Source organism: Palaemon carinicauda, chromosome 39, assembly GCF_036898095.1.
Source record: "Palaemon carinicauda isolate YSFRI2023 chromosome 39, ASM3689809v2, whole genome shotgun sequence".
NCBI lineage: Eukaryota > Metazoa > Arthropoda > Malacostraca > Decapoda > Palaemonidae > Palaemon > Palaemon carinicauda.
Genome location: NC_090763.1, coordinates 2,883,097 through 2,898,849, shown reverse-complemented (window position 1 = coordinate 2,898,849; position 15,753 = coordinate 2,883,097). Strand labels below are relative to the sequence as shown.

Below are 15,753 nucleotides of genomic sequence, written 5' to 3'. Positions count from 1 at the left end.
TACGTGGTGTACACTTAGTATCATGAGAATGGAATATCTTCGTTGTTGTGTGCAGTTTGTTAGGATTGTTTGCTGGAGGGACTATGAAAGGACTAGAGGTTGGAGTTCTTGGGCGGCATTAACAAAAATGAAATCGAGGGACTGCTGAGAACACTTAATCTTTTGTGACTTTGAAAAATTACAAAAGACGTTAGAAATAGCAGCTATAAAGGCACCCATGGGGCAAGTGATGGTGTCGTAATCGTTCCATTCAGTGGCGGGTGGGACTAAGGGAGTGGAGGGGCTTGAACGGCTTCTGACAGCGGGACTAGGGAGGCTGGGAAAATCACTTAAGGAATTGGAGGTGATGGGTGTGTGGGTTTCAGGTGCAGAGTAGGATGAGGAAGGTTGTGGTTGGGTCTGCTGGGAGGAATTGGAAGGGATGGAAGGAGAGTTAAATCTTAGTGGTGTGGGTGTGGAAGGAGTGTGAGAGGGGGATCGTTTTGACTCTTGGACGATGTCTAGGAGGGCGTTGAGGTTTTAGTTCTGGGAGAGGACTTGGAGGAGAGGAAAGTTCAGGAATGGCATGTCTGGAAGGATTAGGATTAGTTCGGGATGTGCGGTTGGTTGGAGGAGGGGTGTGGTTAGTTGGAGGTTGGTGAGTTCGACGTGGCTGATGTAGCTGCAGGTTGTAGTGGCGGTCTGCTCCCTGGAGGGCGATGCGCTGCAGTTTTTCAGGAAATCTGTCGTGCCAAGCATGGCGAGGTCCTCGGCAGTTGGGGCACTTGTCAAAGGTGTGGTGTCCGGCTTTGAACCTGGCGATGCTGTAGGGTGCTGTCTGCTGCTGCAAATTGCACAGACCTCCGGGCCTGTGTAGCGGCTCCTGTGGTGCCCAAACTTCTGACACCTGAAACATTTGAGGGCCTCTCGGAAGTACTCCTCTGTGTAGAAGGTACTACAGTGGCCGAAGGAGAGCTGTGGAGGTCGTGGTGTCTTGATAACTTCCTCCAGATTGTGGGATCTCCTTCCAGCTTTCCCTTCACATCTCTTGGCTGAGAGAATGGAAGGGTGGTTCAGCACAGGCTCAAGTGGCATGTCAAGGCCGTATACTATGATGATAGTAGTTGGCGTGTTGCTGGGTTGAGGCGTAGGACGTTGTCGTGTTGGGGCCAGGGGTGAGCCTGAATCTGGTTGGCTGGGTTGACGTGCTGTTGGAGGTAGTTGCTGGGCAGGGTGAGCCGTGGTTTTCTGGCTGTCTTCTTCTTCTTCTTCTTTATCAGGTGCTGCTCCATATCTTCGTATCTTCTTGATTGTCCCTTTGGGTTTCAAGTACTGGTTCCGTTTCCGGTTGGGTGATTGAGGTGGTTTTCTTCTTCCTATGGCTCCTCAAGGTGAGACATCTAGGCTTCTTTATTCTCCCCTTCTCCACTCTGACACGAAGAGAGTCGGTAGGGATGGGGGAAGAGCCCATGGCTGCCATCGAAAACACAAGATGGTAGCCTTCAGATTTGTCGAACTTAACTGTTAGGTTTTCTGTAGTCTCGATAACACACATAAAAAAAAAAAAGGTGTTAAAGGCGCAGTTCAAATTCAAAATTCGAACTCGCTAACTCTTGGTCGGAATGTCCACGGACAGAGCACTGAAAATTTCAGTTACTCTGTTTTAAATTACTACTAAATAAAAACTACTCCGTTCCAATATCTAGTAAAGTTCGTGACCTAGGGGGTATCTCTTGGCTGTAACTTGTCTCTCAATGCTCAAATAAATAATTTAGTAAAAATACTTGATGCCATCTTAGAAACATTGCTTTTGTAAAGAAGTACCTGGATGAACATTCTGTAAAACTTGTGATGCTGTTATTACAGGATTGACTACTGCAACCCAATTAACGACAATCTACAAAAAGGGCAACTAAAGAATTTGCAAAACATAATTAACGAAGGAGCGAGACTAATAAAAGTTGTCCCACCATGAGAAAGGGTTAATCCTTTAATAATTGAATTACACTGGCTACCTATTAAAGCTAGAATAAAGATTTAAGATTTGTGCGATAATCCATCAAGTTATCAGATCCAGACGTGCAAAATATACAAGAATTGCTACACATCGTGCAGCCAACGAATCTTGTTGACACGAAAATAGTTACAGATGGTTTCAAATCATTGGAGCCAAGACATATGTCAACTGTAGGTTCAAGAGCTTTCTTATATACGGCCCCAACACTATACAACAAGCTTCACTGAACGTTAGGAAGACTGAATATAATAAAGCTTTCAAGAAGAAACTGAAGTACTTTTCTGTTCTGTTAAATGCTTCAATAATGTGGATTTGTGGATGTGGTAATAAACACAATACGCTGTTTGATGAAATATCTGTGTTTACAATATTTTGACCTTTACTCTTAAGGGCTGCTTTCCTGGTCCTATCACAAATAGGAACCCTGCTCATTACAGTCCTTACAAGGACATTATAAGTACTGTAGTACGAAGGGTTCCCCTGTGTGATAGGACCAGGAAAGCAGCTCTTAAAGTACATGAACGTACACGTCAGTAATACATGTGCATCCACGTCGAAAGTTTAATTAAAGAGAGTTCGAATATGATGCGTCTGCATCCTTGTTCTTGTGCTTTAGAAGTACTTAAATGCCATACTTGTGTATCTTTGTCAAAGTTTTTCTTAATGCTTGCCCCAGTTTTTTTCATTGAAAAATATTTGACAGTATTACTTAAACGTGAATTATGAAGTTACTAGACCTTGATAGGTAACCATTTTCTTGCTCGTTTTAATGCTTCCTTAACCTATTTTTCTTCGAGCATATACTTAACTTGAACAGAGGCGTGTGTGTTTTCTTAATATTATTCCTTTTAACTTAAAGCTTTTAAAGCTTTAGAGTGCAAAATGAAATGTAAGTGCACCCGTTTTAAAGAGTATTGTCTAGCTATAAAAATAGCATAAGAATTCGCGATTCACTCAGTCTATAAATCAATAACTAGAAAGATCAACTTTTATATAAACTATGGATTGTTGGGGGGTGGGGGATAACGGCTTGGATGCTAAGATCTAGATTTCTGGACAAATCCGGTATAACTTTAGATCCATTCAACTTGAAAACACAATTTTTGATAATGTAAAAGATAAATGATAAAAGCTATTATTGTTTAGATAATCCAAAATATATATTGGGACTAAGGTTATTTGGATGTTATTCTAAACTATGATTTTGTATTAATAAATAAGGATATTCCCCATAACTTGTTTTTAGATGTGAAACTGATTCCAGGCTATTTGTTCATCAAGATATCTTAAATTCGATCAACCGTATCTGGTAGTATTGCCAATGCTATAGTGAAAATAAATTTTTCAAAATAGACATTCCATCTAGTATATTCCTTCAAAGAGCTAAAGAATACAGGAAATTTCAAGACATAACTTACGAACATATATTTAAACTGTTCACTTTATAGTTGTGATTGCCGATGTGGTATAATCCCTGACTGGTGAACGTCAGACTGGGGTTCGAACTCGTTAGTTTCTTTGGTTGCAGTGACCTCACCATCCTTGTGAGCTAAGGATGGGAGGTTTGTGGGACCCTATATGTTTATTTGCAGTCATCGGCTGCTATTGCCTGGCCCTCCTTGGTCCTATCTTAGGTGGAGTGGGCTTGTTCGCTAATCACGTGTATATATGGTCAGTCTCTATGGCATTGCACTGTTTGATAAGGCAATGTCACTGTACCTTGCGTCTGACATTCATAAGCGACCTCTAAACCTTTGCATCCCAAATTTTTCTGTAGTTATTTAGAGTTTAAAGTAAGCATCAGCAAGTACCTTGTTCAAAAGAACGTGATGCTATTTAATATTAAAAAATAGCAGTCAGTAAAGTATTTAGAGAAGCTTCAACTACCAGGAAGTGCTCTGTCTGAGGAAATGGTACAATATTTCTTTAGCCATGCTGATATTGAGACTAACATTTTATTCGATTTAATGTGAAGTTGTGGTTTTGAGATGTAGCGTATTTTTATATAATTGCTCATATTTGTTTTATGTATGTATGCATGTATGTATGTATGTATAATATAAATTATATATATATATATATATATATATATATATATATATATAATATAAATACTAATAAATACTTAAGAGATATTTTGTGTATATATATAATGATAGACGCATATAATAAAGAGAGAGAGAGAGAGAGAGAGAGAGAGAGAGAGAGAGAGAGAGAGAGAGAGAGAGAATTTGTACATGTTTACCTGCACATGATTGAATGCAGTTTCTTAAACCACCCGAAATCTGTCCAAAATATCCCCCTATCAATAACATCTCTTCTTTCTCCATCGAAGTCCTCAACGAGAGTGAGTTCTAGCAGCCCCTGCCCCTGTCATTATATTCTAGGTATCAAAGACCTTTTACGCTACGTCGAAACTTTATCACCAAGAGAAACTCGTTGCGTGAGAAAGCATAATGTTACTTACTGATATAACCTGGGTCGCACTAAAGACTTTTTTTTTATTTTTTTTTATTTTTACCAATAAACCTGTCAAAGTTAAATCGAAGCTCAGGATGTGGTAGAATCGTGTAACAACACGCTCATGATTATGGATTGAATTTGATTTGCAATACGTGGAGCGAAAAACATACGGATTGAGTGTCATTTGACTTTTCTTTGTTTTGTTGGTGCGTGCTCTGGTAGAAGTCTTTTGCTCATTGTTAATATCTAATGCTTGGAAAAAGTCTTGATTTTTCTTTACTTCCGATTTCTTTCAGAAATTTTGATGATTTGTTTTCAATACTTTGTTAGAATTATCTAACTCGAATCAATTAAAGGAAAGTTTGTTTCAACTTATCAACTTACCTGCACTATCTCCAAGAACAATTTATTCTTAGTTTTCGAATTTAAATATTCTATTCACTTTTTAATGGCTAATAAAGAACACCCTGTCTTCAGTGCAGTCGGTACCGCTGGACGCTGAACTCCTTGTCGGACCAAAACTTGTCATCAACTCCGTTTTCTTTTCTTACAGATTCTTACAGACGTTTTCCTGGAAGAGGCCCTTGGGGGCCTGTGGCTCCAGTATGGTAGCCAGGACACTATGTGGGTGGTGGTGGCACGTGGTGTTTATCCAAGCTTTATAATTGAATTTTTGATCCTGTGTTTTCCAAAATTTATAAAGTCTTGACTCGAACTGTGTCACTGTCTGAGTGTACCACCTCGTCCGGCAAATTGTTCCAAACGTTAACCACACGATTAGGGAAGGAGTATTTGCAACTGTTCAGCCTGGCTCTTGTCTTGAATAATTTCTTATCATGGCCCCTTGTCACACTATCCTCCCTCATCCTGAAAAGACCCTAAGTACACTCCTTATCATACTTGTTGTTGACGATCTTAAATGTTTCAATCTGATCTCCTCTCGATCTCCTGTACGCTAATGATGGTAGATCTAATCTCTTAAATCTCTCTTCATGTGGCAGTTCCTTGAGACATGGCACCAGTTTCGATGCTCTCCTTTGCACATTTTCTATTGCGTTGATATCCTTGATAAGATGTGGGCACCACACCTGGTTGGCATATTCCAGGTGTGGCCGTACCAAGGATGTGAAGAGAGGCTTAAATGTTGCCGGTTCCACTATCTTATTTGCCTTCTCTATTTTCTCTTTCTTTTACTTTGTTCGAAACTCTCGAAAAACGTTGAAAAATAAAGACGGGAAAACAAAACTGTTTCCTTATAAGGAATACATTTAACATTGAATTAATTAATTCAATTAGAATACAAAAAGGGGAAAGTTAAAAATTTATATTTGATATTAACAAACGGCAATCATTCTGTTTACTTTCCGTCCATAAACGAACACCAAAAAATGAGGACAAAAAGTAAGAAAAACGAACTAGTCAATTCGACTTTTCTCCCACGAATGCAATTACCATTCTCCTATCAACTATTTCTACATCTTCCCCAATCAACAAAAAGAAAAGTGGTTACACAAAGAACCATTTTGACAGATTAACTCGACAACAAAAGACAACTTTTATAAAACAAAAACAAACCATTGTTTACAATCTATCCCTCCCGAGCTAGGCTTCTTATTAGGTTTCTGAAGGCAAGAGCAGTACTACGGGTAAGCCTAGTAGATGCTTCATTGGGAAAAGCTGTTCCAGTGTCAGGTATTTCATGTCTCCAACTCACTAACATTTTCCTCTTGTTCTGAAAAAACTTTGCTCCAATTGGACTCTTCTGACTGTGGCGCACACAATTCATTGCTTTCAGACCTTTAAAAATCCTCAAGAAGTTCACACACGATGATATTCCAAAACCCTGAAATGATATGCTTGTCAGAAAATACACTGTTCACTGATCCATGGTTACGTTTCTAGAGAGTTCTATCAAAAATATTTCTAGGAAGTTTCCTATTTACAATTTTGCTAATTAGCAATAGAGCAGCCGAATCGACTTCAATCAGATCTATACCAAGTCCCTTCAGGTCAATGAATTTATTATTCAAAGATCTAACCAAAGATTCTACTTCACTAAGAGATTTTACGTCAGAAGTGTTCAAACCTTCACCTATTACTTGATCAATTATGTTGTCTTGATCCAGAAAATTAAGATCTAATTGGTTAAAAGCCAAATCAAAACAATCATCATTTACTGTAATTTTTTCTACTACACTTAATGCTTCACCTAACAAATAACTAATGCTCAAAAGTTTATTTATTTAAAGGGTTAAGTTAGGCATACCAGCCAAAACATTATTAAAAGCCTTCTTAAAGTTAAAATAGGGAAATGGATTAGCTGCATTGTTTTCAAACTTTTGAATTTTACCTCAAAGAAATGATCAAATTTTACTCTTAAATTCAGACAGTTTTCTCTATTTCATAATGATAATCTCTTGCTGCTTGCATAATACTATCTAGTTCATCTTCAGCTGCAATTTCACAAATGCTTGCGTCAAAATTCTCAACTATTACTAAATTAGCATAAATTTTATGAATAAATTCTTGTAACAAATGACCATTAATTTAACTCTCAATCTTCCTAACATAGAGTTATTAAACCCTTAACATAAGCCCTCATAAAGTTATTAAACCCTTAACATAAGCCCTCTTTTTAATTAACTTTTTTATTTCAGCCTCATTCATCTTGAACAATGCTATTAACCAATACTAAATTACCCAAAGAAAAATCTAAACTTACTAAAGTCAATGCAAAGCAAGTTATCATCAGTTACTTCTTAATGAAAAAAATACAGCATTATGCTAACAGCAAAACTAGGCTAATCAACAGGTTATTTAAATGAAAAGGTTACTAACTTAACCTAAGCTTAGATTAATACAAGTATAAAATAGGACCGATACTGCTCCTTTCCTTTTTAATGGCCAATAAAGAACACCCGTTCTTCAGTGCAGTCGGTACTGCTGGACACTGAACTCCTTGTCGGACCAAAACTTGTCATAAACTCAGTTTTCTTTTACTTTATTTTTCAACGTTGTTCGAGACTTTCGGACAAAGACGGGAAAACAAAACTGCTCCCTTATAAGGAATACATTTAACATTAAATTAATTCAATTAGAATACAAAAAGGGAAAAGTTAAAAATTTACATTTAATAACTTTGTCCAAAAACGAACACCAAAAAAAATGAGGACAAAAAGTAAGAAAAACGAACTAGTCAATTCGACTATTCTCCCACGAATGCAATTACCATTCTCCAATCAACTATTTCTACAACTTCAAGAATTTTTTTTTTTTTCTCAATACTTCCTGGTTTCTTTTGGAATTTTCAAAAGGAGTGATTTGTTAAACATTGCACAGTGATTTGTTAAACGTTGCACAGTAATTTTACTATTTAGAGAAAATAATATATAAAGCATTATGTAAGTATGCAATGTAATAGAAAATCTCCATATATTTCTGTAATAAAACTAAATTAATGTTAATTTTTCTCTTAGAATAATTTTCCAGTAATTATTCTATGTTCATTTAGATTTTCACTCTATTTAGATATAGGCTTCCGGTATTCAAATCCTTCTTTGAGGAGTCTTTTGATGTGATACAAATTTCCTCTTTATCAACATTATCAGTTGATCTGGTTTTCTCCTTACGGGGACAGGGTCATCGATGCGCCTCTTGCCATGCAATGTTGGCATACCTTGCTGCACACACATTTCATCCTCCTGCTTTACCTCTGTTTTTCGATCATTAACTTCATTGTAAAACTACACGACTGTGCCCTCCCACTGTCAGTTGCTCCTTGGCGCTGAACTCCCTTCCTGGCCTTATCACCGGGTTATACGACCCAGCTTCGTAAATCCATAAAACCACATTTATCTGTCAAGTAGAAGATCTTTGCAAATTTATTTGTCAAGTAGCAGAATTCTGTCATTTTTCTGTCAAATATCAGAGTTCTGCCATCCTGTCTGTCGAGTAGCAGAGTTCTGCCATCCTGTCTGTCGAGTAGCAGAGTTCTGCCATCCTGTCTGTCGAGTAGCAGAGTTCTGCCATCCTGTCTGTCGAGTAGCAGAGTTCTGCCATCCTGTCTGTCGAGTAGCAGAGTTCTGCCATCCTGTCTGTCGAGTAGCAGAGTTCTGCCATCCTGTCTGTCGAGTAGCAGAGTTCTGCCATCCTGTCTGTCGAGTAGCAGAGTTCTGCCATCCTGTCTGTCGAGTAGCAGAGTTCGGCCATCCTGTCTGTCGAGTAGCAGAGTTCGGCCATCCTGTCTGTCGAGTAGCAGAGTTCGGCCATCCTGTCTGTCGAGTAGCAGAGTTCTGCCATCCTGTCTGTCGAGTAGCAGAGTTCGGCCATCCTGTCTGTCGAGTAGCAGAGTTCGGCCATCCTGTCTGTCGAGTAGCAGAGTTCGGCCATCCTGTCTGTCGAGTAGCAGAACTCTGCAAATTTAACTCTGTTACTTGACAGTTAAATTTGCAAAGTTCTTGAAAAGGGTTTTTATTTTTTTCATTTCTAATGGTAAAATCATAAGTTGCTTTCTCCCTAAAGTCTTCCTTAACTAAACCAGGTCTGCTGCTGCTCCTCTGCACTCTAGTTTATTATTGTTTGGATTATAAATGTCTTCAGTGTGAGCAAGTCACTCATGCAGACGCCTGTCACGAATGTTACGAATAATTGACGCGAAGGGCAAAATGGGCCACTCATCTATAAATTGCGAAGAATTTATTTTTTCTTTTGTGCGGCGACAATTTTGCAATCTGGTTAGGAAGAGAAAACTTTTCAATCTGGTTAGGAAGAGAACTTTTCAATCTGGTTAGGAAGAGATAAGTTTTTCAATCTGGTTAGGAAGAGATAAGTTTTTCAATCTGGTTAGGAAGAGAGAACTTTTCAATCTGGTTAGGAAGAGATAAGTTTTTCAATCTGGTTAGGAAGAGAGAACTTTTCAATCTGGTTAGGAAGAGATAAGTTTTTCAATCTGGTTAGGAAGAGAGAACTTTTCAATCTGGTTAGGAAGAGAGAACTTTTCAATCTGGTTAGGAAGAGAGAACTTTTCAATCTGGTTAGGATATATAAAACAAAACGAATTTGGGTAACAGCTTCATACTCCTTTCTACAAGGTGTGGTAGAAAAAAAGGAACAAGGTGAGTGACGCAGCTTAGGAAATATGGCTGGAAATATGGCTTCTTGAAGAAAGGAAGTTTATAAATCGGGAAATACCGAAGAAGGTAGACAAAACCCAATCTTTGTATTTATTAACAGTACTGTATGTACAATTGATAAATTCAGATTCACTTAGGTTCCTATAATTATTTCGTTGTACATTTTGTTTGATAATATTTCAACGACCTCCTCTGAGATACTACCACTAGACAGTTATGGGGCCTTTTGATTGGCCAGACAGTACTACATTGGATCCTTCTCTCTGGTTACGGCTCATTTTCCCTTTGCCTACACACATACACTGAATAGTCTGGCCAATTCTATACATATTTTTCTCTGTCCTCATACACCTGACAACACTGAGATTACCAAACAATTCTTCTTACTTCACTGTTATTGTTCAGTGGCAACTTTTCTCTTCGTAAGGGTAGAAGAGAGACTTTAGCTATGGTAAGCAGCTCTTCTAGGAGGAGGACACTCCAAAATCAAACCGTTGTTCTCTAATCTTGGGTAGTGCCATAGCCTCTGCACCATGGTCTTCCACTGTCTTTTTGGTTAGAGTTCTCTCGCTTGAGGGTACACTCGGGCACACTATTCTATCTTATTTTTCTTTCTCTTGGTTTATTAAAGTTTGTTATAGTTTATATAAGAGTTATTTATTTTAATCTTGCTGTTCTTCTTAAAATATTTTATTTTTCTTTGTTTCCTTTCCTCACTGAGCTATTTTCCCTGTTGGAGCCCCTGGGCTTATGGCATCCTGCTTTTCCAACTAGGGTTGTAGCTTAGCAAGTAATAATAATAATAATAATGTTTGTATACAAGCTTTCGACATCGAAAGCTTGTATACAATGATTCTTTTCAAGTTTGAAGTTTTTTCATAGTATCGGATTTGTCTATTAGCACGTTTTCTATACTTCTGAAAGATTTGCCTGTCTTAGAGACTTGTATGTCAGCAAGTCTTGGGTACTTCGACAAAACCAGGCTGTTCTTGTTAGATTAGGTATAATTGTTCTGTTACAGTCTTTTCTTTGTTTTCGAATTCTTATCATTACCTCCGCCAGCGAAGCTGGGAGGAGGTTATGTTTTAGCCCTTGTTTGTGTGTGCGTTTGTTTGTGAGCAGTTTCCAGGTCACAATTTTTATCACAGAGTAATGAAACTTACAGGGATTAACTGTTATGTAAAAAGCTGGAAATTATTAAATTTTGGAAGGTTAAGGTCACGATTAAGCAAAATTTCCTATTCACGTCACGTTATCAGCCATTAGTTTGGACATCGCTATCACAGAGACTTCAAACTTGGTTCATAATTGTGTTAAGAAAATTCACGCCAATTTAATACATGTTAAGGTCAAGGTCAAGCAAAAGGTCGATAAATAAGCTGCTGCGGCGTAGGTCTGCACTCTACTGAGTGCCCCTCTAGTTTGATATGTAACTGGAGCAATGCTTTGATAATTCAGAAGTTTCTTTGACACTCTTCTTATGATCAACATTTGAGTACAAATACGTCTTATATGATAGTCTAAATAGAAACTATGAAAGGGTAGATTTTATGAAAATTTTTATGTATTGTAGGAATCTGCAGATCTATGATTTATAAACTTTATTTTAGTGTTTTTTTTTTTTTTTTTTAAATTATTAGTGATGTATCTTGCGAGACCAAATGCCAGTATAAATAAGAAGAAAATAGAGCTTGCATAAATGGTTACATAAATGTATCATGATTTTACTGTATATCCTGAAATTAAATCATTTCAGTAATTAACCTTAGTTTGGTATTATTAACTGGAATACTCATGTGTTAAGAATTTAATAGCTGAATGAAAACAAATAGAAGAAAGACTTTAGTAAATATAGTGAAACTTTATCTTAAGACTTTATTTAATCAAACTAAACTCACACCGATCATAAAAGCTTAGATCAGTAGCAATGTAGTTAACAGAGTGACCTTCTACCCACAGCTGGCGCCCAAGGATCCAGTTTGGAGACCCTCGCGGATCGGTTCCAACTGGAGCCGCGATTACTTGAAACCAACGGAAGCCTTGTCAGCACGCAAGTGGCATCCAGGCAGACTGATCTGGTGGTTTGTGTTTGGACGAAAGTCTCCTATTTCCGAAGACCTTCTGTGGCCATCAGCGTGGGCAGCAGAGAAGCCAGCATAGGCGACGTCAGTGTAGGTGGGTGTCATAGTCCGTAGTGTAGATTTTGGTGTATTAAATTGTTTGTAGCAAATCTTCTATCTTTGATTTGTTTGTAGCAACAAATAATCTAAAAGTAATCTTTGATTTTGTTGTGAATACTGGAACTGAATGTACTGTAATTCTTACCTTGTGCACCTATTAAAAAGTCAGTGTAGGTGGGTTATCATAGTCCGTAGTGTAGATTTCGGTGTATTAAAATGTTTGTAGCAACAAATAATCTTTCTTTTAGTTTGAAGCAACAAGTTATCTAAAGGTAATCTTTGATTTTGTCAATACCGGAACTGAATGTACTGTAATTCGTACCTTGTGCACACATTGAAAGGTCCGTGTAATTGTGTATCATACTCCACAGTGTAGATTTCGGTATATTAAATTGCTACAAATAATCTTTAATCTTTTTTCTTGTGAATACTGGAACTGATACCGTAATTCCCACCGTGTGCACTTATTGAAAGGTCAGTGTAGGTGGGTATCATGGTAAGCTGTGTAGAGAATTACAGTAGTTATGTTAATTTAGTTTTTAGAAATTTTCTTAGGATAAAAGAAAGGATTCGGCCCACTTGAAAAACTAACCTACTGATTCGAGTCCATTATAGATCAGTAAGTGGGTCTTATAGAGCACAAAACATATCATTTTCAATGCTAATTGAATAATGAAAGTTAAACTCGTTTAATGTCATTGTGTGTATTACAGGATGTGAGAGAAAGAACATTTCGTAAATGAAACATTATTCCTTATACACCAAAGTCATTGATAATGTCTTCATTTTCAGTAGGCATTATATCCAATGTATATTACTAAACCATACAAAAAAAAAATTTTGTATGGTTGAGTACTGGACCTTAATTTTTTAATTCACTTTATTTTAAAGATATTATTAAAGATTCTTTTTGAAATGCTACATTGTAGATTTGATTTGTTTTGATGAACAACATGGATTGCCAATTATTGACAGTTTATATTTCTCTCATGCACATACTGTCTTGAACTAAACTCAAAATGGTCGTTTGGAATTTGGATTTCATTCTTAAATCCTTTAGATTAAAGGATTCTTGAAGAATTTTGTATTATAAAGGCTTTGGTTTTATTACAATTTAGATAAGTACAATTGTTCGACATATTCAATGGTAAATGCATGAAACCTTAATTTTTAATTCTATAAAGACTCCGGGGATGGATCATGGACACCAAACTCCATTTATCTAGCTTACTGTTATTTGTAATAGATTTTAAAAACTTTTTATTTAATTCTATTGTATGAACTTCAATCCAATGAAGCATTATTCAGTAAAAAGTCATCTGAGAATATAACTTCAACATTTCATGTTTTGTTACTATTGATAGAATGAAGAATCAAATCTTTTCAAGCTCTCCTCAAGAAAAATTTGACAATCTCTTCCCAAAATTAAACATAAGAACCTCATTGATCATTTTATTTTAATCGTTTGCAGGATTGGTTCCTAGAGGAGTCATATTAAGACAAGGCCGTTTGGTATGGGCAGCTGCGGCGAGGATAACGCCCCTTACCTGGTATCACACGTGCCTGTATGTCACGCCCATCTCCATATCTGTTGTTTTTGATGGGACGCGCCTTCTCAGAGTCAACCCAGTGACAGATTACTTGAATGGTAATATCCTCGTCCTCCTGGGCGGGAGCACCAAATGGCCTGATGTGCCACCTACTACTTTCGTCTTGTCATCCCCATCAGAGTCGAGTTGGAAATCTCTCGACTCTCAAAGAGGAGATAGTAATGGAAGAGTTGGATCCTTTGCGGGGGATCTGGCAAACCCCAAAATATGGAACAAATCCCTGAAAGATACAGATTTTAAGAAGCTGGCAGCCTGTCAGGATGTGGACGTTTTGACCATGATTAATCCCTCGCCGTGGTCGCCCTCTGGATCTAATATTGTTAAGGGTTCTTTGGTCGTTGATGAGCCCTGCCGGAGGAAGCTATTCGATTACCTCTTGTTTCCCGAACCCATGAAGTACACGGAGAACGTAGCACTCTGCGTCAGAATGAATATGCAGATGATCCGACCACGTAAACAGAGAGAGAGGGAAGATTTATATGACGATTCATTGAAATATACAACCTGTGCTGACGGTGCTCGTACAGTCTGGCTTGGTAGCAATGATGACAGCTGTTCCACCATCAAGAATTACCAGTTGATATTGGTACCTTGCACTTCTCTCTTATGCGGAGGCTGTCAGCTCAAAACAGGTTTTAGAAGTTTCTTCATCCTTAGAGGGTTGTGTCCTCTTCCAGAACTGGACTTGGCCTTTGTGGCCGCGCCTGATGTAAATTTTAGACCATATTTCAAAGGTGTAGAGCGGTATGATGTAAAGAAGAACTATGCCACTGGCGATTGGGAACTGCTCAACATAACCGACAATGGCGTCCTGGCCTCCACTACTGCCGATGATCCCATCGGCACAAGGATGTGGAAGTTGATGGCAGGAACCTGCGGTAACCAGAACGACGAAGACGTGGAAGCCTCAATGAGTGCTTGCGAAATGGACCAGAGCTCCTGTCGCGATGGCGCGTGCATCCTGAAGAGCTCCCGCTGCGACGGATACCCCCACTGCCCCGACGGCTATGACGAAGATAACTGCGAACCCATGAGGATACCCTCTGGGTATCTGAAAATGGCACCTCCCCCGGAGCCGCCAGCGGAGATTACAGTCTCGATAGAGGTGACTCGGGTGGTATCTACAGAACCTCTGCTGCTCTTGTTGAACTCCTTTCTGGAATGGGAAGACAAACGTCTGAAATTTGCTAACCTCCGAACTGATTCAGATTACCCAATCCCTATGAATAATAGGATGTGGCGACCGCGGCTGATAGTCTTGGCCCAGGGAAGCACTGCGAACGTAGCCATGGTGCTGGATGACGAGGAAGAGCTCGCTAGCCAGAGGGGACAGTCCAGTCAGAAGCTTGTGGCCCGTACGGAAGCCATCCCGGAAAATGACAAGAGGGATTCTGCAATGTCTGGTGAGTCTAGATATATATTTTTTGAGGCTTTTTAAAAGTCTTATTAGTTTACCATTCATGTTAGCAATAGTTACAGTAGCAACTGGCTAAAACACCATTTAGTATGTTTGTGTGGGATAAGATTTTTCTTTACTTTGGTAACTCGACTCATTTATGATTTGATAATTTTCTGGTTGGCAAAGGTAAGATTACGAAAAAGAGGAAAATTATTGCTTGTGATTACCCAATTTTAAGCTTTGATATAATTTAAATAATTCAAAACTACAGTTATTCAAACTAGAAATAGAACTTCAGTTACACCCAATTTTCTGTTACCACGTGGATTTCAATGGGATGAATAAAACTAATAATACATTTAAACCTATTATTTCCTAAAAGAGAAGAGAGATACGGTAATTTATTTGCTCAAATTGTATACAAAAAAGTTGAAATACTAAAAAATTGTTATGAAACTAATTATACATCCTAGATATAAAAGGCAGAATGATGATAATTGTCAGTAGTTGAAAAGAAGAATTTCTCGTGAAATTAATAATTTGCGTCTCTCAGGTTCCGTCAAGTCGCTGTGACTAACACGAATATTAAAAATATCACCGGATAAAACCGGTTCTATGATGATGTTTCGTTATTACGTTAAAGTACACTTTTGAGAATTAACTGAATTGAGGACTCTATTGGAAATGGATTTTCAAATTTTGAGATATTTTCAAATTTTGAGATATTTTCAAATTTTGAGATATTTTCAAATTTTGAGATATTTTCAAATTTTGAGATATTTTCAAATTTTGAGATATTTTCAAATTTTGAGATATTTTCAAATTTTGAGATATTTTCAAATTTTGAGATATTTTCAAATTTTGAGATATTTTCAAATTTTGAGATATTTTCAAATTTTGAGATATTTTCAAATTTTGAGATATTTTCAAATTTTGAGATATTTTCAAATTTTGAGATATTTTCAAATTTTGA

At 37.7% G+C, this 15,753-nt stretch overlaps 1 protein-coding gene across 1 annotated transcript in view; it reads left to right on the top strand.

The window, feature by feature from the left end:
* LOC137630961 (uncharacterized) overlaps window positions 1-15,753 on the top strand; it is a 198,328-nt gene that overhangs the window by 146,217 nt on the left and 36,358 nt on the right. Inside the window, exons 2-3 of the mRNA XM_068362488.1 lie at window positions 11,551-11,766; window positions 13,243-14,784. Coding sequence (XP_068218589.1) covers window positions 11,551-11,766; window positions 13,243-14,784 — 1,758 coding nt within the window. The remainder of the gene's footprint in view (window positions 1-11,550; window positions 11,767-13,242; window positions 14,785-15,753) is intronic.